This window comes from Mus musculus, chromosome 4 (genome assembly GCF_000001635.26).
Source record: "Mus musculus strain C57BL/6J chromosome 4, GRCm38.p6 C57BL/6J".
NCBI classification, from domain to species: Eukaryota; Metazoa; Chordata; class Mammalia; order Rodentia; family Muridae; genus Mus; species Mus musculus.
In genome coordinates, this window is record NC_000070.6 from 9,412,145 (window position 1) to 9,434,827 (window position 22,683).

Sequence of the window (22,683 nt, forward strand, 5' to 3'; positions counted from 1 at the left end):
GGAACATGTTTTTATTCTTCACATAAGCTTTGTTTATCTCCTTGATGGCTATAGTGTTTAACTGTATTTTATGATTATAGAGGAAAATATAACTGAATATGTAGGATTCTACTTTAAATTCTTATTTGCTTTTTCCCTCATCTAGTTTAATTTTTGTAATAAAAATAAATTATATCATTTACCCATCTCTCCAACTCTCCTTATCTGCCTTCCCTCTCAAAATTCATGTTATTTCCCTAATTATTATTGTTATATATTCATACATAGAACATATTATATATTATATACATGAATGTACACACATATAAATACAACCTGTTGAGTATGTTTAATATATATTATATATTAATATATTATGTAATATATATTCCATATTAATATATAATATTAACATGTTAATATTGAATATTATTATATTATATATTACTATTATCTTTGTGTGTGTGTGTTTGTGTGTGTGTGTGTGTGTGTGATTTTAAGGCTGACTACTTGTTACTGGATAACAAATTAGGGGCACATTCCTTTCTTGGTGTAATTATGTACCTGTATTCTTTGTATAGGTGTAGGGACTCATGAGATTTCCCTCTTCCGTGTTAGCATGCCCATTGGTGCTATCATTGTTCAGGTATAATTTACTCACTCATACTGATGAGGTATCACAGGAGTTGCTTCCCTGCCATTCTAGCAGGCATAATACAGCAAATACAGCAGGATTTCCTCTCCCCTGACTCCCACAATCTTTCAGGCCTTCTTCCGTAAAGATCCCCGGGCCTTACCCCACTCAGAAGGGCTAAGACCAACAAAACAAGTGACAAAAGTGCTGGATGTGGAGCCCTCATTCACTGTTTGTGTGACTGCAGCCACTCTAAAAATCAATTCGGACAACTGAACTGGAAACTAAGGATTCTTTGGAAAGTCAGTTGTGTTGGGTGGTGTTTTTCTGGGGCAAACATGAAGGAGTGTTTTCCTGAAGTGAACACATGTGAAAGGATGTTCTGCTAAAACAAGCACATGAAAGGACACATGATGAATGAGTTGTTGCTAATGACTCACGTGTATCAGTCCACCTTACAGTGCGTAGTTGAGCTGTGTTTGTTGGGACTCCATAGAGAGAAAAGCACTAAAAAACTTCTGGTACTGTGTGGCAGTTTCTTACCACTTCTGCGAACTCGGCTGATTGGCAGGGCGATGCCTTCTGAGTCAGTCATATGTGCTGAGGCAAAAGAAGGACACATGATGTTTGCTGGTATATAAAAAGGACTCAATGGACTGTGACAGGGCCTGAGCTTGGCTTGCTGGTACAGCTAGCTGTGCAATGCTTGTTGGTCTCGAGTCTTCACTGGTCTTCACTTTGCTGAGAGAGGCAGAGCTAATAACCTCTCGTTCCTGGCGTTCCTCTGCATCCCTCATGCTGACTCATGCTGAGGCTGCGGCCTGGCTGTCTCTGCTAGGTGCCACCTCGGCTGATCCATGACTATTGCTATCCTGTCTCTGTCGAACTGGACTGCTGATGTATCTGTGAAGTGTTTGTGAGTGGATTGAGCTGCTGCTGCTGACTTGTGAATTGAACTGCTGATTTCCAGACAGCAAACATGGGAGTTGCTCTAAAGAACCTTTCTAAACAGGTTCACTTTTCCCAGTATCCTTTCTTTTCCACTGCAGGGATACAAGGGAGGTTAAAGAGTTTAAGAACTATCATTAACAAAAACTAAGAATAAATCTACTCTATGGTCCAGCTATACAACTCCTTGGCATAGGCCTGAATGATTGGACATTTTATTTCATAGACACTTCCTCAGCCATGTTCACTACAGCCCTATTTACAATAGCTAGGAAATGGAAACAACCTGAAGGTCCTTCAACAGATGAATGGATCATGTAAATGTGGTGGGAAACATGATATCATAACTACTGCCAGCAAGTGGATGAAACTCTACTGGGTGAAGTGACTCAACCCTGAAGGACAACACCATATATACCCTCTTGTCTGTGGCTCTTAGCACCAAATTTTCAAGTGTAGTTCATAGCCTGGAGTAATGAAAGAAACCAAGAAAGTGAGAGGTGGATAATGGTGGAGGGCAGAAGAGAATAGCATGAATGGTGGAGAGGAAATAGCAGGACACCAGTGATAAGGAGAAAATAGGAGAAGGGTGGGAACTTAACTGAAAAGAAGGAAGGAGGTAAAGATAGAAGGAGAGGCATGGAGGAGGGATTAAATAATAAATATGCAAATAGATGTGTATACATATTTTTTTCAATGGCTGATTATATTCTTTTCACAAGAACCATAGAGTATCTGGCAGAAGCCACAGTGTTAGGCATGAGAATCCTTCTTCCAGGTTGTTGGTTGGAGGAGTCTAGGAGACTCCAAACCAATATAAGTCACCACTATTGCCCTTTGTTGTCTCCCAGAAGGCGAAGGTAAGCCTTTATTGCTGAAGACACCATGCATTTTAGACAGAGGACTTTGCAGTTTGAGCTGGCTCTGATCTGAAATCCTCCTTCCTGAAGAGTAACTTTCCTAGTACTTGAAGGTGTTATTTTTTTTTGTCTCTTTTTTTTATTACGTATTTTCCTCAATTACATTTCCAATGTTATCCCAAAAGTCCCCCATACCCTCCCCCCCACTCCCCTCCCCACCCACTCCCACTTTTTGGCCCTGGTGTTCCCCTGTACTGGGGCATATAACGTTTGCATGTCCAATGGGCCTCTCTTTCCAGTGATGGCCGACTAGGCCATCTTTTGATACATATGCAGCTAGAGTCAAGAGCTCAGGGTACTGGTTAGTTCATAATGTTGTTGCACCTACAGGGTTGCTGCCAGTGGAGAGAAGCGATCAATAGCTGAAGCCAGCCATAATACACATAAACTACAACAAGGACCAGCATGACAAAATGTCCCTAACTGTGTAATAGCAGAAATTATATATTGGTAAAAACTAAACATTGTCTAATTGGACTTAAGGCCTAGGAACGGAAGCCTAAGGAACTGTCTGGGGCTTGTGGGATTATGAATCTTGTGGGAGAGCCTACTATTACCACTTCACGAAACTAGTATAGTTTTTCCTAACTGCAATAAGTCTAGCTGTGACCATTCCACCAAAAGCATTGTACAGATTCACAATAATCCCAATAAAAATCAGCACATTTGTCACAGAAATAGAAAAATTAAACATCTTTAAATATGGAATCAGAAAAGAATGCTGAAGGGACTACGATTTCACATTTCAAGATATATTATAAAACTGTAGTAATAAAAACAGTGTGGTACTGACACAAAAACAACCTGAACAGAACTGACGGACCAAATAGTATGTGTAACTACAAACACCCGATATTGGGGGAAGCAGTCAAAAGCATAAAGTTTAAAGACAAGATAGCATCTTCAATAAATTTTGTTGGGAAAACTGGGTGTCCATATGGTGAAGAATGAAATTAGACCCATAGGTATTACCCTGCAAAAAAATAACTCTAACTTGTTCACTCCAATCCTGAGATACTAAATCTGCTTTAAGAAAACAGTCATTGCCCTACAAGATAAAGGTGCAGGAAAGGACTTTGTGAACAAGATCCCATTTGTCTAGGAATAAAGGCCAGCAACTGACAACTGGGACCTCACACAACTAAAAAGCTTCTGTTCTGCCTGGGAAATAATCAAGCTAGAAGGAAACCCATTTGTTGTATGCAAGAGGACCTTTAACAGCTATACATCCAACATAATTAATATCCATAATGCATAAAGAACTTAAGAGAGATTCAAGAAAACAAATGGGCCATTTAGAAATTGGCTATGGATCTCATAGTTAATGTGTAATGGAAATCTAGCTAATAGAAGTATCAGAACTGACTGCAATCAAATATATTAAAAATGTTCATCATGTTTAACAATTAAAATGCAAATCGAAATAACTTTGAAATTTCATGTTACTGCAATCACAATGTTTCAAATTTTGGATTCCAAATTTTTCTCTATAGCTCAGGCTGACCATGTAATCCTCCTGCTTCAGTCTCCCAAATGCTTGGATTGTAGGTGTGCACCACCATGCCTGGCCTGGCTGGGTTATTTATATAAGGCTTTTTTTTTTAATTTGGCTATAGCAGGGCATGAACATCCTCCTATCTTTATGTTTAGTTATTGACTGAGAGCACCTGAAAAGCATGGCCTCTGAGCCCGAGGCCATATCTTCCCTTTACAGAAGGCACTGTCACTGTTGGTTCTTCCTGGACAGTGGTCTTACTGAAGGGATGTCTTTAGTATACCCTGCACCTTCTACTTTTGCCTTTGTATGGGACTTTAGCATTTCTTCCTAAACTGGAGATCCACAAGCAATTGAAAAATGAAGGTCTGGGTATGTTGTTTAAGTTGTAACCTAAGCTTCATCAGCTGGCCTAACTTGTTTGGCAGAGGGAAGTTTTGCTCATTGGGAGAGATATTTTTTATTCAGACGTAGAAGAAACTACCTGTAACACATACTGATCTCAGTATACAGAAATAGCCTGTTCACCTTGGAATCCAAGACAACACTGAGTTGATACAGCTACTTAGAGGTTAGCACTACTCTCCAGAAGAACCTGAGACAAGCCAGACTGTGTGGTCAGATACATCATTGCCAGCATTCTTCCTGGTGAGCAGGTTGTCTGCTCTCTCACACTGATTAGTGATATGCAGATCTACTCTCATGCACAGTTTTTGCATGAGTTCTTCATTTCTTTGCAAGCACATGCATAGTTATTTCTACACTAATGATTGCTATGTGGCATGATAGAAATCCATCATCATGCAATATGGCATATTTACAGGCTCCGTTGCATCAATGAAGCCAATTTACATTGCTAAAGAGGTTTTTCTCCTCCTGCTTTCAAGTGAGAAATAGATGTCATTGGTAGGGCATTCATGAGGGGAATAAATGAAATCTAAGTGCAGGCTGTGTCCTTGCTGTGCCTGTAGAACTCCATATGTGCAACTACATGAATGAAGATTAGGCCCAGAAGACACTTGGGCCTAATTTCTACAAAAGGAAGGAGACCGTAGTAAGGGAACTTCAGTGGGATCCCTGTCTGTCTTACATTTATATTTTAGTGGCATCTTAAGCAATGAGGTGAGCTGTCAGTTTTCTGAATTTTAGTAGTCCTGTTAATAGTGTTGCTCTGAAAGCATGAGGAAGAGACCAGCAGCTGAGAGCTGAGAGTATAGCTCCCTAGGCTTCCCAAGGCTGAGGGACTCTGGGCCTTAGATGTGTCGTTGAACCATGTTGTAAAGTACCTTAGCCTACAGGCCTTACAAATATTATAACAGCTCCAGTAAGTGCTGCACTGTCCAGCAGGAAAGGTAACTCACAGCCATAAGGAACAACAATATTTGATCATTGGTGAAAGAGAAACGAAATGCTTTGGCCTGTACTGTGGTGCCCCTAAGTTTTGATCAAACACACAGCAAGGCAGCAAAGTGACATTTGAACAACGATGCCAGTGTGGAAGTAAAATATGGCCAGTGTGACCATTAAAAATGGTGGGCACACTAAGAGAGGGCAAGGGCCACTGAACTCCATCTATGATGCCCAGGGAAAATAGAAGACCCTGGAATGAGGGCTTTACTTGGACTTTGTTCATTGTTCATATTCTATGCAGGCAGAAACAACCATCTTTCTTTTGTGGTTAAAATTATTAGAGCATCCCATTACCATAAGGACTATTCAAGTTCCCTTTTCCAAGCCACTACTACCCCCAGCCCTCTATCCACCTCTTAAGTTTTACATTTCAAGAATACCACAAAAATAGAATCCTGCAGTATATAACTTCAGAGAATATTTTTTTTGAGACAAGAGTCTCACTATATAACTCAGGCGAACACTGTGCAGATTAAGCTGGCCTTGAACTCACAGAGACCTACATATATTTGCCTCCTGAATGCTTGGATTAAAGATGTACACCACCATGTTTAACACACACATGCACACACACACACACACACACACACACACACACACACCTGAGCAACTTGGGTTATTGCATATAGTACTAATTCTACCTTTTGTTGGTGATTGGTGTCCCATGGTATGGACACAATAATTTAGTCACTTATTTGTGTTGGTTGTGTTCACTCTGACTACCACAAATAAGGCTTCTAGGCACATAACAGGGTTTTTTTGTGGAAATAAGTCTTAGTTTCTCTGGGCTAAATTATTATAAAATATTTGGTTGGTGATATAACAAGTGACTCTGAAAATTGGCAAATTTTTCTATTCCCTATTAATAAGTGACTAAATTCATTCCTCTAGATCTTTATCAGCATTGAAAATTGGATACATATATCATATATGTGTATATATATGATATATATATTCTTTACATGTATATGGTGTGGTAGTTTGCGGTATGTATGATATATGTGTGCATATGTGTACACATCTGTGAATAACTGCTTGCTTACATGAAAAGGCTAGAAGAAGATATTAAATGCCTTGTTCTGTCACAGTCTATGTTATTCCTTGAGGCAGGGTCTCCCGCTGAATCTGAAGCTCTTTATTTTGAGCAGAACCACAGGCCAGTAAACCTCAGCAATTCTCCTGTCTCTGCCCTCCACACTACCAAGTCTACAGGCTCAAGTACAGCTCTATGTGACATTTTATGTGGGTGCCGCTCATTTGAACATGAGTTCTTATGCTTGTGCAGCAAGCTTTCTCATCACTGGGACAGCTTGCCAGCCCACAAAGTGGTCATTAGTTTTAACTCCATTCTGACAGGTTTGGAGTGTGGTGCTCTGGTGCAGTTTGCTCATGATTAATGGTGTAGAACATGTCTCTTGTGCTTATTTGACATCTGTATGTTTTCTTTAGTGGGGTGTTCCTTCAAGTCTTTTATACATGTACTAATTGGGTTATATATTTGTGTTTTTCTAGTACTAATGTGTTTCAGTGAGTGTGTGTGTGAGAATGTGTGTGTATTCTATATTCTAGTCCTCTGTTTCCTATGTTGTATGGATCATGCTTTTGAGTTAAGTCTACTAGTCAAGTCTAGTCTCTTTATCTGGTCCTACCTCTTGAACATAGACACTTTTCTAAAAAATGACAGAAGGCTTAGGCACGGGATGCATTTTTCATAGTAAAGAATGATTAAGGAAGAGAAAGGAGCTTAAAGTGGCTTAAGATTAGTTAGTTAGAATAGTTTCAAAGACTCCCCTGTGCCATACAGTACAGTAGTCTTGGTTCTGAACCTGGACTGCTATGTGTAAAGACCGGCAGCAGAGTTGAAGGGCCTGAGAAAGAGGTCAGTAGACATGTGGGAGATGGAGTGACTCGTGCACCTGTGAGAAGACAGCTCCCAAGTTCCTCATTTGCCTTCTCTTAACTGCAACATCCCCTCTCTGGACAGGAAGACCCCCATATGTCAAAGTACCAGATATAAAAGCTAGAAGATGTTAGTAAAATTACGACTGATTTTGAAATTGTGCCAGACTTGTAGGGTAGAGTAAATCCTATTTAGTCATAATGTATGTAATTCTTTGCATAAATTGCTAAGTCCCATTTACCAATATACTATGAAGAATTTTTCATTTGCACTCAGGATGAATAGTTTAAATAGTGGATGGTGGTTTGATTTGTTAGCATCATCTTGTGTAATCTTGACATCATATTCATGAGTGAATGGGGAATGTCCCTTTTATTTTCTGAAAGAGAGGGTATGGAATTGGATTTTTAAAAAAATGAGACCATAGATGCCTAAAGAATATTTTTTGACAATTTTAATTTCCTTAGTAATTGGAGGGCTATTTGAATTACCTGTTTCCTGATGAGCTATGACAATTTGGAAATTCAAGAGTGATTCCTGTCCTCTAAGTTGCCACACCCCCACGTGGGACTGTATTTCTGTCCCCTGACTCTCCTTTTGAAGCTGTGCGTCAGACACAGTTTTGTTGCTGACATTGGTATTTTGTTATATCCCTCTTTGTCTGTCCTGATAAAAGGCTGAATAGTTTTATATACCTTCTCAGTGAACCAAGTCCTGGTTTCATTGATTTTCTTGGCCATTTTTCCATTTTAAACACCATTGATTTCTGTTCTTGTTTTTGTTGTTTCCTTTCTGCTACTGGCTGTGGCTTTGTTTTTGTCTCCAAACTCCAGTAGGCTTCACATTATTGATTTGAAGCCCCTCTTCTTTTGTTCAACACACGTTCAGTTTGGCAGATCTCCCCATGAACAGTAGGCTAGCTGTATCCTGTGTATTTTGATGGGCTGTGTTTTCATTTTCATTCAGTGACACATATTTTTAATTTTTGTCCCCTGAGACATCCTTTGATCTATCTATGCATTGTTTAGAATCTTGTGGTTTTCTTTCCAATTCTTTGAGATTTTTCTGGTTTTTTTTTTGTTTGTTTGTTTTTGTTTTTGTATTTGTTTTGTTTTGTTGGTTTGAGTCCCTTTTCAGTTTTGAATATGGCTTTGTGACTACATTTATTTGACTTTAGTTTAGATTTTTTTTTCTGGCCTGGGTTGCTCTCTCTTGGTGTATTCCCTATGCAAATGTGTAAAGAAAATGTATTCTCCTGTTGGGTGGAATATTTTATAAATATATAAATAGAAGTTCCCAGTGGGGAAGGAAAAGGAGCCATCATGTTTGATGCAAGTTTGGGGGAAGACCTGACTCTCCAGATGGTCTCCATAAAGATTATCATCACCTCCATCCTAGGTATTGGTGATGGAGTTGCTGACCATGGCGATGAAGGTTCTGAATCTCTGGGAATTTTACAGCATGCCCCATGCCCAAATGCTTTTTATTTAGTTTTAGCTTCATTAGGCTGACAGTTTAGGCTGCCTTTGCTAACGTGGTAAGGGAAACAGGTAATACTGAAGTTATAGGAGGCAAGTAGACTTTGGCAACTCACTTTTAAGGCAAGGACAGTTTGCACAATGCAGCCCAGTGTTTGGTATAATGGACACACAGAAGTACATGCTAAATGATGATAGGCAATGAATGGACTAATTGAACCAAGGCTAACCCACTTGAGATCTGTTCTAGGCATGCACCTCCATGAAATCCCTGAGGATTGTGGGAGATGCCTCAGTGTGCACTTGGCTAATGTGATCAGCCAAGAGGGCCACACAGGCAGGGGCTAACTGAAAGCATCATATTTGTCATTTCCTCGTCATTACAGTGCTGCAACAGAAATCTTGCCAGAACATCATTGGAAGGAGGAATTAATTTCACTAACAGGTTCAGAGAAAACACTCAAGGCTTAGTGGTTGGATCAGCCTGGAGCGTGGTAGCCAAAGATTGACAGATTTAGATATCATCTTCCAAAACAGAAGTGAGGCTGGTCTGTATCCTTCTAAGGCCCTCCCCTAATATTCTATTCACAGTTCCACAACTCTCCAAAACATCCCTGTCACCTGAGAGAGTTGGGGGTCAAAACATGAGACCATGGAACACATTTCAGATTCAAACTGCAGCAATGGGTGTCTTTATTTTAACATTCTCTTTCTGTGCCTCACCCTACAGATAACGCACAGCCAGTCTCTACCGAAAACATTTGTATATGGCAGTCACCAAACAGGAAGACCTCCTATTTAAACGTTATGGGAGGGACTTGAAGAAAAATGGCCATTTCTACTTGAACCCAAGCTCAAAATTTCAAGGCTTGGGTCCGTGTGGTTGTGTTTACATGTTTTCACTAGCTGGTTTGTGTGAGGGCAGTAAAAGCCTGCACCGTCTCGCAGGCACATACATGACTCTGAGTCACATTAGCACTTACAGTAGCTGAGAGAGAACACTTCTTTTCAACCTCCCTTGGTATAGACAGAGGCCGGTTTTTGATGTCTTTGATGATTGAGGTTTTGTAGGCAAAAACTAAATGTCTTGAGGTATTTTGAAAAGTTAATATTGTCATTATGATTTTCCTACTGTCTCTCAAGTACTTTTTAGCACTTTCTTCCACTTTAGTAACTTAAAAATATAGAATTCAAAAGACTACCAGAAGAAATATAAATATTCTTATTAGTTACAGTAAAAAAAAAAAAAACACACACACACACACAGAGTAAAGTTTGGTTTTTATAAGTAAATGCTCTATGCTCGTTCTTTTTCTATCACTCTCAACTCACATTCACCATGTAAGCTATGTCTCTGAAGAGGAGATCAAAAGGACCATAAAGAAGGAACCTGGGGTGTAGCCCTTCTTAGAAAGGAAGAGCTTAGAGGGACAGTCTCTTGTTTTTCAGGAACCAAAAACATTGCTAAGCCTTGGACTAGACATAAAAGGACAGCATTGGTGAGGGAGTAGCTTGTTCACATAGAGTTTGCCTAGCCTGAGCAAGGTCCTGTGTTCAAAGCTTAGTACAAGCAAAACCCCAACTCCCATACACACACACCTTATTCACAGCTTGGATCTTTCTGAAATCAAAGTAAGTGGAGTAAGACCACCAACCACTGTTCATGAACTTCCTGTGAGACAAGCGTCCGTTCTCCCCAGACATTTCCAAGAAACAATCTTACCCAAGTCTAGCTTGACGAGTGTGCGTGAGAACATGCTCACACATGCAGGAGAGACGATCGGCTGTTCTACAGTGAAAGGAACTACCCTCACTGAGCCTTACGAGCACTGAGTGGCAGCCAGGCCTCCCTGTAGTACAGTTTCCTATGCCCCTCTCACTCTACTTCTCAGGAGAAAAATGAATCTACACAAGATCTCCTTTGGTAATCACATCTGTGGAGAATTCAAGAGGGCAATGGCCATGCCATGTTTGGAGAAAATCACTCATGGCAAATACTTATCCAATCCCTTTATTCAGTGGTGGTTCCATTGGGTTTTTACAAATCACGATTAAAGAAAGTGAATAAATAAACTGAACTTCCCTAGTTTAGCCCTCAAAATGTTTCGTTATTTCCTATTTTGTAAAATGTCTAGGTAGAAGTAAACGTTATTTTTAAGATTTTCAAACGTCAGCCTTTGAGTTCAGTTCCATGTACTTTCGTTGAATCTAGGTCACCTTGTGGCAGATGCAGAAGCATCCTGCAGACACGGAGAGGTCTGGGAAAAGTTAATAGCCCTCTCTGTTTGTTATTGTACTAAAAGTGAGCCGGGCCCGGCATTTCATACACCCACGGAGAGTGCTTAGCTGCCCTTCTTCTCTTGCTAACATTTTACAGGATGTTTGTTGCAATAAACCTCACTGACAGCAAGCATGGCAGCACAAATAGCACTTAGGTGTTTCCCCTTTTAAATCCCGTCAGACGAGACAAACCCAATCTGCTGAAACCACACTTCAAGACTCCTTCGCCAAGATCCCTCCCCCTGGGAACCCCTAAAGCTCAGAGAGACGTACTAGCTTAGGAGTCACAGGCTCCTGCTCTGGCCTGGATTCCAAACTAAGAGCCGTTTTAAAAATGCCTTTTCAGCCTGATATTTGCGAACTCTGCAGAGGAAGGGGCTCTTCATCTGTCAGGGTGGTCAACCAGCCCTCACACAACATTATCTTTTCCTGAGGGACTGCATCCAGGGTGGAGTGGACAGGTAGCTCCAGAAAGTAACCAACAGCCCAGGTTGCCAGACCAGGGTCTCTGAGAGAACCTCAAGTCTTAGATTCTTTGGGGTCCTTGTGCAGCCCTTTCTTGTGCAACTTACTCACTCTCCTGGCAAGTCCAAGTTCTGGGCTATTGTCAAATTGGCACGATATTATTGAGAGAAAATGGAGGGAGAGCAGAAACTGAGAGCTGGATTCAGAGCCATCAGGAATGGAAGCGTGGTATACAATGCCATGAAAAATTCTGACTTCTAATGGTCTGGGTTCCACGTACTTCTGTGCACCTCGATAAGTCAGTCACTGGCCTTTGGGAAGACTAGCCTGGCCACTGTGCACATTAGGCTGTGGAGGAGGAGGAGGGATGATAGAGGAAGGCAGGAGAAGGTAACCAGGCCAAGAGCTGGGCATCTGAGCCCTTTCTTTCCCTGGAAGTGGGGACTTCTGCTAGAGGACCCTTGGGTGCAGCTGTCACCCAGAGTGACACTTTGTATTTCTTTCTTTCTCACGCTTTGTATTTCTTTCCTAGGACAGCTTTCCTGCTCGCTTTGGAGGCGTCCATTTTGTCAACCAGCCCTGGTACATCCACGCCCTGTACACACTCATCAAGCCATTCCTTAAGGACAAGACAAGAAAACGGGTAATGAAAAAGAAGTGTCTTTTCACTTCTAAGTGGGGGAGAGAGGGTCCCCGGAGTGTCTGTGACAATTATCGTGCTGTTCTGTGTGTGCACGTTTTTAGCCCCTACTTTTACCATGGTTTTGCAACTTTTACCATGGTTTTGAAACTTTTGAACATTTGTACTTCAGCAGGAGTTTGCAAATAACTTGTATTTAATCAATAATTCTGTTGAATGGGTTCTCTTCAGAGCACCAGACAAAGCAAAAGAAACTTTGAAGGCACACAAATACCAGACACCAATGTTGCTGTAAATGCCTATATAAATAGTTTATGAAGCCACTTCCGGCTCCTATTTGATTTGCTTCTTATGTGGGATATGTTTGTTTGTTTGTTTGTTGTTTGTTTGGGGAGGGAGTGGGAAGGTCTTATTATGTAATGCAGGCTAGCCCCAAAATTTTTTTAAAGATTTATTTATTTTTATTTTATGTATCATTGATTTGCCCGAATGTATGTATGCATATGTGCCACGAGCATACAATGAACATGATGGCCCAGAGAGGAATTAGATACCATGAGACCTGAGTTACAGAGAGTTATGAGCTACTATGTGGGTACCGGCAGTAGAACCTGGGTCTTTGGCAGTAGCATCAAGTACTCTCATGTGCTCAGCCATCTCTCTATCGCCTAGGCTTGAGTTCTTAGTCGTCCCATCTCTGTGTCTGGAGTTCTGGGATTATAAGCATTCACCTAGTTGCTACTTCTTCCTCATGGACTATGTCAGCAGTTAGCATTTCGCCCTGTATCAGCACCGCGAAAAGTGGTTCTTTACGTTTTTGTTTTCTCTCATAGACCATGGTAATTGTCAGATCCATCATCTGTAAGGTTGAAAACATTGTTTGTTGAGTGCAATAATCTTAAAAATAAAGCTTGACGTAATAATGACATCAGTCAGCATTTGAGAAGCCAGCGTCTTTCATCAGAGCAGGGATAGCATGGCATGCTCTACAGCTGAGAAATACGTGCCCATTAGCTCTCTGAATCTGACTTTTTTTGTTTGTTATGTGAGAAAACTAAACCCTATACCACAGACTCTTTGGAGCAATTTAATGAGACAGCATAAAAAACATCTTCACAATGCCATTCGTGCCATTCACAATGCCATTCGGACACTTGATGACTTTTGCTGCTCTTTACCCTTTACCGTTTTTCCCCACCAGCTTTACTAAAACATACTTGACAAGTGAATATTGTATGTGTTTAAGGATCACAGTGCATCCATTTAATATCTGAATACATAGCAGCATGATTACCCTAATCATATCTATAGTTATGTGACTGATGATATGTAATTGTATGAACACACACAATCAATCAATCAAACAAACAACAACAAAAACAAAAAGCATAGAAATCATCCCATGGTGGAAGCTATATCATGTCATAATGTGCCCTGCAGTATATCCCTCTGTCCACGACTCTTCATTTGCAAATGTTCATTGCAATGAGTCATTATTCTGGTTCAAGAGCTCTGGCTTCTGTGATGCCACCAATTGGATCCTTATTGGGACTCCTTCCAGTTTTCCTGTGGTTGCCCTGTGTCATGGAGATCCTGCAGCTTTGAGTCAGCAGGACTGGCCCTGTCATGAGTCCCAAGCATTCACAGGCAATATAGATTTGGGATGGACCATCTCTGAGACCCGGACCTGGGCCTGGGTGATAGCAGAGCTGCACAGCTCTGGCTAGACCACCCAATGCTACCATCACCAGGAGGCAGGGTCAGCTCTATTGCTCTCATTCCCTTGGATCCAGATCTTCTGATTATCACAGGTGGCAAGGGGTAGGGGAGTGTCTTAGTCAGGGTTTCTATTCCTGCACAAACATCATGACCAAGAAGCAAGTTGGGGAGGAAAGGGTTTATTCAGCTTACAATCCCATAGTGCTGTTCATCACCAAAGGAAGTCAGGACTGGAACTCAAGCAGGTCAGGAAGCAGGAGCTGATGCAGAGGCCATGGAGGGATATTCCTTACTGGCTTGCCTCCCCTGGCTTGCTCAACCTGCTCTCTTATAGAACCAAGACTACCAGCCCTGAGATGGTCCCACCCACAAGGGGCCTTTCCCCCTTGATCACTAATTGAGAAAATGCCTTACAGTTGGATCTCATGGAGGCATTTCCTCAACTGAAGCTCCTTTCTCTGTGATAACTCCAGCTGTGTCAAGTTGACACAAAACTAGCCAGTACAGGGAGTAAAGCATCACCCACACACCCATGCCACTTTATGAAAATCAAGTGATGGGGCCTGATCTTTCCAGCTCTTACCTTGAAGGCTGGCTCACCTGTGCCATCTTCACCAGGGGCAGCTCTACTGTGTGCTACAGCTCATGAGAGACACGGGCAGACTACCTGCTCTCATGACTCCAGGGCCAGCTCTCTGGACCTGCAAGTGATGAGGGATGAAGCATGAGGGCATCACACACACACACACACACACACACACACACACACACACACACACCACTACCACCACCTCTGAGCAGAGAGGAACGGCAGAGCCAGGTGCCACCCAAGTCCTCACTCAGGACTGGCTCACCTGTGTCCCTACCACCAGGGTCAGCTCTGCTGTGCTGTCCAGGGGAGGTTCAAGGCCTGCTCTCCCAAGTATTATAGCAGGGCTAGCTCTCCAGAGCTCATGATCGTGTGGCCAGCTTTCCCAGCTGCCAGAGGTCGTGAGGCACAGGGGGTGGGGATATGCCACCTGTGTGCCTATGCTACCCAGTGGCAGATAAATGGCACTGTCAGCTCTACTATACTTATGCCTTCAGGGATGACTCACCTACACCCAAAACCATACCCCTGCCATTAGGGCCAGCTCCACCTTCCTTCTGGGTGCTGCTAGCAGTGAGCATTGCATCCAGTGTGGGACAGTGCCAGTTCTGCAAAGCTCCTGGATATCCAGCTAGTCCTTAGCAGCTGGCCTGACCAGTGACATTCTCAAGTTCTCTGTGGTAATATAAGCCCTGGACATCTACACCAACTACTGTCATTGCATAGCCTAGCCACAGACTCAGACATCACCCTCAGCCATAGCTTGGGCAGTGACCTCAGCATGATCCCAGGTGGCAGGGCTGGCCACTCACAACAGGCTACTCCTCTCCACCCTGGAGTCTCCAGTTCCATCTCTCTCCATAACGCTCAAGCTTCTCTTTCTCTCCCATCTGACCATGACATACTTGCACACTTTGGTGGCTCTAGCTACATGCTGGCCCCATGGCGGGCAAGCCCCTGGTGGCATCCTCCATCCACGATGCCTGGCATGTCAGCAAGCAGGTGTTTATAGCCCACCTGTGCCATGCACTGGAGGGCAGGTCTGAAGATAGCATGGCAGCCTGTAGTTTTCTGTCTGTCTTGCTTCCTTCATGTTATGCTGCCTGGATTTGATTTCCTTGGTTTGGTTTTTATGAGTCCTAGGCATAAAACAGCTTTGACTCCCAAAATAGACAAAAAACTAGGACGAATAAGGGACTGTGTTCAGCTCTCTCCCTGTATGATATAAGAATACCACCAATAAGGTATCCCTTTGCCCATTGCCAGGGGGTGAGGATTCTTAATTCTTAAGCCTTGAATACACCTTGGTTTTTAGAGTTATACATTATAGTGGACTATTGGAGAAGGACAAGCTCCTGTTCCCAAACAAGGACAGAACTTAGAACTGGACATCTCCAGCACCAAGAAGCAGGGGACTTACAAGACATTCTATCGTCTACTCGGGGCAGCATCAGGAACCACATGCCCAACATTGTTTGCAACAAGGCTTCAGACTTCCCAGAGCTTACATTTTCTACCTAGTAGGGGATGGTGGGAATTCCTCCCACAGTAGACACAGCCAATGAAACAGAGCAGGGGGTTTCTGGAGCTCCTAACCCAGGACAAGTGGGTCTAGCCTCCTACATCTGTGTTCCTCTCCAATGGACTACAGGATCAGGGTGGTTCCCAGAACAGAGTCAACTTCAGCAGCACATCCTGTCCTTTAAGGCCTGGTTCTGTGGGCTGTGTGATTAGAGATGCTTAGAGTAGAGACCAGAGCAAGACTTGGTGTGCTTCTGATACTCCAGCAGCCACTCTAGAGTGTGTTTCATAGAAGTCAGAAGATCTTAGCTGATTCACAACAAATCTTTTTTATTATTATTAACTTTCAGCCATGTCCAACTGCAATGTCAAAAGTGCACATTGCTTTCCCAGGCACTGAAGTGCCCAGAAAAGTTCCACACTTACCTTCTTCCCACTTCTATCTTTATGGTGGTGTTTACAGTACAGGTTCAGTGAACACAGGAGAAAGTGTGGGAGTTTGTTGCTGACATCCAAATATGGATACTTTAAAACTCATATTTACATTTCATCATTGCCAGCTGTGGCATGCGTGTCCAGGCGTAATTGATGGTGTTCCACTTGAGTACCACTTACTTACTCCATATAGTTAATTGTGTGTAACTTATGCATTGCATGTAATTATTTTATGCCTGCAATGTGTATAATAACCGACATTATTATAGATGTAGTTTAAATCAACTCTCAAGGTCAATTTCTAAATTGTAGTCAGTGACAATGATCTACTTAGTACATATGGTTTGTGGATTTATCTAAAAATAGCAGAAAAGTGAAGTTTTTCCCCTTCTCATTTTGGCCACTTTGCATCATTATACACTGTGTGCTCAGAAAACACAAAGTTGCTTGGAAATCAGTGCTCTGTGTAGGTGAGAAGGAAAAACTGCTACAAAGGACTTCCTACAACACATCCTCAGGGCATGGTTCTACATTGAGGAGGGACTGATTGAGCATCTACCTAATACACTCACACCATCCTGTAACTAAGGGGTAAAATATCAGCATCATCTCACTCTCCCGAAGACCCAATGGAATGAGTTGGGACAGACCTAGAAGCATCAGGTATAGAGTTCACAGTAGGGACAGCATGCAGAGTCAGCAAGGGCAACGTCTGGGACTGAGTTAGGCAGGAGAAGCAGAATGGACAAAGGCTCAGAATCTTTTCAGTGAGAGGTTGTTCTTGGTTGGGCCTGAGAAGATGGTTGTAACTAGAGAGGTTATGGGACCAGAGTTCTCAGAGAGATGGGGGGGTACTCAAAACCATTTTGAAGCAATTGGTATCCCTGTTCCATTTTTAGTAGGAATAAGTAGGGGATGACTGTACGTGCAAATCTGCATGGTGGGCAAACAAAGTCAAATCTATTCTTAAATTTTATTTTAAAAAATGACTATCAATGCAGCCCATTTTCTAAGCAATAAAATATCCTTTTATAATGACTAAGCCATGGGCACAACATAATTGCCTCTTTGAACACCATGGCCACCAGAGGCATTTCCAATTTGTCTTTGCTAAATTGTGTAATAGATTAAACAGTTGGTCATGTTTTAAATTTCTGTGTTGGTTATTTTTTTCCTTTCCAGATTTTCCTACATGGAAACAATTTAAACAGTCTTCACCAGCTAATACACCCCGAGTTCCTGCCCTCTGAATTTGGAGGAACCCTTCCTCCTTACGACATGGGGACTTGGGCCCGGACATTACTTGGCCCTGACTACAGCGATGAAAATGACTATACCCATACTTCCTACAATGCCATGCATGTGAAACACACCTGTTCCAACCTGGAGAGAGAGTGCTCACCCAAGCCCATGAAAAGGTAAGGCCTGCCAGAAGGCATGAGAGCCTCTAGTTAGATCTTACTGTGGCTTAAAGAGTTGAAAACTCTGTGGGCACAGAACTGAATAAAGTAATTTTAATTAGAGTTTACAGAAAATGGGTCTTGGCTGATGTCCCCTTTACATAGTTTAAGGGACAAACTTTATGTCATGATTACAAACTGACTCTTAAACTGTGACGATACAGATGACATGTTAGGCCTTTGAGAGACACTGATGACAAAATAACCCAGTAGAGAGAACATGCCTGTTGTTCATCTCTTTGAAACCAAAGACATTTTTTTTTTTTGGCTGCAGCACCGTAAGGCATTAGGGTCATCAATATAAATAAGATCACAGTGGTGTCCCTCTAGAAACTACACCAAGAATGAGTTTGAGCATGCTTATAAAATGGGTCATATTGGAGCTCCACTTGGAGAGTAGAGACTCAGGAATTCTGTTAAAAGGGAGCTGAACCTTACAAAGATGGGGGTGACATGCAGCTGTGACATGCAGCTTGAAAGTGTACAGAGGGTTTTGGGTATCCAGTAACTCCCCAGAGAAGTTTAAACTCAACTGGTAAAGTGTGCTGCATGGGTGCTCATGACAACGCCATGGGAGAAGATTGCTCTTGGTCTTTCTCTCTTTTTATGCTGTTTTTCCTCTCTCCCTTCTTTTTTACCCTCTCCTTGACTGCTTGTATTTTTTTTTTTTGACATTTCAGAGGAAGAGTCAGAGCTTTGTTTGTGCTAGCTCAGACAGTAACCTACATGCCTAGACTGAGCGTGGCTTTTGAAATTTGCTACACAAATGATCTTGGTACACTCACAACCCTTTGTTTTTAAGGCTAAAATCCTCATTAGTCACCATCTCGGTCCCAAGTCCAATCTCTCTCCACCTATGACAAAGGCCCTTCCCCTTGATTTTTCATGTATTATATGAACTATATGTTCACACCTAGTAGTTTTCTGACATCTGATAGTGAGGATTCATTGTCTGTGGTTACTATGATGAATAACCAAGGCAGTCTGGGCTCCTTAAACATCAGAAACATCTTTGCTCACAGGTCTGGGACAGAGCGAGCTAAGATCAAGGTCTCAGGACAGGCAGCATCTTTTCAGCATCTCTTCCTGCCATGCAGACCTTTCTCCTGCTTATGTTTGAGTCCTAATTTCTTCTTACGAGAACATCAGAAATGTTGGCTTAGAGCCCACTCTGACCACATTTTATCTCAATGACTCCTTCAAAAAATTCATCTTCAAATGCAGTCATAACCAGAGGGGCTGGTGTGAGAACTCCAGTCTGGAAGTTTAGCAAGAGACGAAGAGCATGATGATGATTTGACAGCATCTGTCTGTGTCCTACAGATATAGTTTACATATCTACCTAATGTGGCCTGGGAGTCTAGAACACTGACAGATCATTGCAGCCATTACTTTGTTAGTGAGTATTTATTTAGGCTGTTGTTCAGTTTGTTTGTTTCTCTATTTTGAACAATTATTTTCTCTGTGTTTGTCCTTACTTGTCTTTCCATTTCCCAGGAAGGTTTGTCTGGGAAGCCTCAGATCCCTTCCATTGCTGGACCAGAGATGCTTGTCCTCTTTAGGTTTCAACCCATACAGCTCAAGGGTGTCCTCAGAGGCAGTTTACCAACAGTGATTAAAAATCAACTTTCCCCAGACCCAGACACCTCACTGATGCAGGAACAAAACTGGACATTCATGGTATCTCTGCACCTCTTGGAACTTTCAGAATGCAAAAAAATTGTAAACAGACCTAAGGAAAAGCATCAATATAAACTCCTCTGGTCTCCCACTTATTATTAGATGGATCTTTTACTCAAGCCCTGGTTTCCAGGAAGCTTCATTTTGCAGTGAACAGATTTAGACAGGCAGTGATGGAATAGCGCACCCCTACTGCATGGCCAAGTCAGAGTTCTGGATTGATGACCTTGGAAGAGTACTGTGAGCTCCAGTGGGTGTGCACAGGTTTTCGGCTCCTTCATGGTTCTCAGCATTCGTCCAGTCCATTTGGAGTGAAGTGGTTTTTTGCGGCCTGATCACTTTCTATAATGAGGCTTTTGAGCATATATGGCCCTGAGTTCTGAGGTGACCACTGCTTTCTCAATGGAATAGTTAACAGTAAAATGAGGGACAACTGGTTCTCTCCTCAAATGAATGGCTGTAACAGGTGCTGCCTCCTTGTTCCTTAGTAACTGTGATTCTGCCTTTAATCAGAAAAGATATTAATTACTACTTTAATGGAACTTTCTTTAAACAGATCATTTCAGGGTTTTGTTTAAGCCAGTGACTATCAGGTAAGAGTTTGAGGTATTCTCGGCTCCAGTACTTTACACTTTCTGGAATTTCCTGAACTTTTCATGTGTGTGTGTGTGTGTGTGTGCGCGTGGTGTGTGTGTGTGTGTGTGTGTGTGTGTGTGTGTGTGTATGTGTGTGTGTGTATGTGTATGTGTGTGTATGTGTGTGTGTGTATGTGTGTGTGTATGTGTATGTGTATGTGTGTGTATGTATGTGTGTATGTGTGTGTATGTGTGTGTATGTGTATGTGTGTGTGTATGTGTGTGTATGTGTATGTGTGTGTATGTGTGTGTGTATGTGTATGTGTGTATATGTGTGTGTGTGTTGTGTGTGTGCGTGTGTGTGTTGTGTGTGTGTGTATGTGTGTGTATGTGTGTGTATGTGTATGTGTGTGTATGTGTGTGTATGTGTATGTGTGTGTATGTGTGTGTGTATGTGTATGTGTGTATATGTGTGTGTGTGTTGTGTGTGTGTATGTGTGTGTGTATGTGTGTGTGTGTGTTGTGTGTGTGTGTGTGTATGTGTATGTGTGTATGTGTGTGTGTGTGTGTGTGTGTCCACAGCGAGTGTGTATGTGAGTGTGTGACACATTTGCTACAGGGCATGTGTGGAAGTCAGGGTCACTCTAAAATGCTGGTTCTTACTTTGTATTTTGTTTAAGATGGGGTTTCTTCTTTTTCTCATACATGGCCATGTCAGAGCTCTGGAGTGATGACCTTTTTACTACTGAGTATGCCAGACTAACTGACCCCTGGGCTTGGCCCATCTCTCCCTCCCATGTTTGAACATTGGAATCTCAGCTACGTGCTCCCAGATTTGGCTTTAGATGGGTCCTAGGGATTAGAACTTATACGACAAGTACTTTATCCACCGAGCCCTCTCCCAGCTAATCATTTCTGGGGTATTTTAATTATTATTATTTTCTTAGGAGCCCTCTTCCTCTCTCCCAGTCCATTACCTGTTTCATAAAGATTAAGTGCAAAATAGCCCATTTCTTCCTTCCTAACTCATTACTTCAGTGTCTCTGAAGAGCCTGTGGCCAAATCTGTACAGTTTTTTTTTTAAATCAGCAATGATTATTTTTGTTGTCAATGAGACAAAATCTCAACTGCCTTTATTAGGAAGAGAAGTTCCTCAATTTATATAATGACATAACGTGCCACATTACGGTGACTGCAGGAGTGCAATAAGAGAAGTTTAGTGCTGACACAGAACCCACGTTCTTGACACCACGTCTGACACAACTGTGAGATTCCCAAGCTCACTGCCCTGACTTGTGTGGGAAAATCATGCCCAGACAAAGGGTCTTTGTTAGCTGGACAGGAGGAGGGAGGGCTTGGGGCTGGAAACCAACTGTCCTGATGTAGGCTTAGTTAGATGTGTAAGACTGAAATTTCTTTCCCATGAAGTAATGCATGACTTTTAAATCCATGTCCAGGTTTTGTGCCCTCTCTTCTAGTCATTAGGAAAATATTTATTATTTTCTGATTCTAGCCTTTCTTACTGGCTAAGTAATTAAGATGGCTATGGATATGATAAAAGCCTAACATACCCACAGGGTCACTGTCTTGAAATAACTGCTAGTGAATGACTAGTCATTTTATGAGAGTTTTACATACATGCATACATACATGCATGCCTACTTAATACATGCATACATGAATGCACACATAATACATAGATGCATACATACATGCATATAGACATACAGGCACAATACACATATTCAAATATGTGTCCATATATTTGTATTGATTAGGAGATTATTGATAAATTTCATTAACTTTTTATCTTAGCTTCATTTGGGCTTGGGAATTTGAGCTGTCCCCTAAAGCTGGAGCCATCTGACGACAGGCACTTGATACAGAGGAGGGAGTCTAGAAAGGAGCTTGGCTTCCAGGCAATATTGAGAAGGGGCCTTCAGGGCTGGCAGCTTGCACCATGCCAGAGATCACAAATGGCTTTTGGGTTTCATTGTTTTGTTTTTCTTCTAATTTTCCTCCACCCTGAGGCAGCTGTTGACCCTGCAGCAGATAATCTCAAGATAATCAAGAGCATCTTTCTTTCTTGGTTTTGCTGAACACAAATGAAAGGGAGATCTTTGAAAAGCCAGGATTTGTGTTACCCTCTGGACCTGCCGCTGTGTGCAGAGAAAAGACACATCTGATTTACAGGATTAGGTGACGAGGTTATCCAGTAAAGGGTAGGGGACAGATCTGAACTACACAAGACTGTTATAGAAGGGAGACGATTCTTAAATGAGCATGGACCAGAACTCCATCTCCACTACAGCAATGCAGGTCAAACCTTCCAGGGCTGGCAAGAGAAAGCATAGATTTTTAACATATCCCCTTGTTGAACTTGAGCAAGCTCCTTCTCCTCTGTATCTGAATGCACATCTACTCTATTTATAGATGAATGTTCCCTGAACAGTATATAAAAGTACATTTTGTGGGAGGTTGATATAGGAAAATTATGAGGTCAAGACTAACCTGGGTTACACAGCAAGACTCTGTCTCAAAAGAGAGGGAGGGAG

The 22,683-nt window shown here is 42.0% G+C and overlaps 1 protein-coding gene and 1 non-coding gene across 7 annotated transcripts in view; one reads left to right on the forward strand and one right to left on the reverse strand.

Annotated features, from left to right (window-relative positions):
• Positions 1-22,683, forward strand: part of Clvs1 (clavesin 1) — a 306,947-nt gene that overhangs the window by 267,400 nt on the left and 16,864 nt on the right. For all 6 annotated transcript variants that reach the window (XM_011250126.3, XM_006538321.4, XM_030253851.1 and 3 more), the window contains 2 exons: positions 12,042-12,152; positions 17,596-17,831. In XM_011250126.3, coding sequence (XP_011248428.1) covers positions 12,042-12,152; positions 17,596-17,831 — 347 coding nt within the window. The remainder of the gene's footprint in view (positions 1-12,041; positions 12,153-17,595; positions 17,832-22,683) is intronic.
• LOC115490056 lies at positions 15,588-15,728 on the reverse strand. The gene has a single exon (XR_003955490.1). It is a non-coding gene; the product is annotated as a small nucleolar RNA SNORA48 (small nucleolar RNA).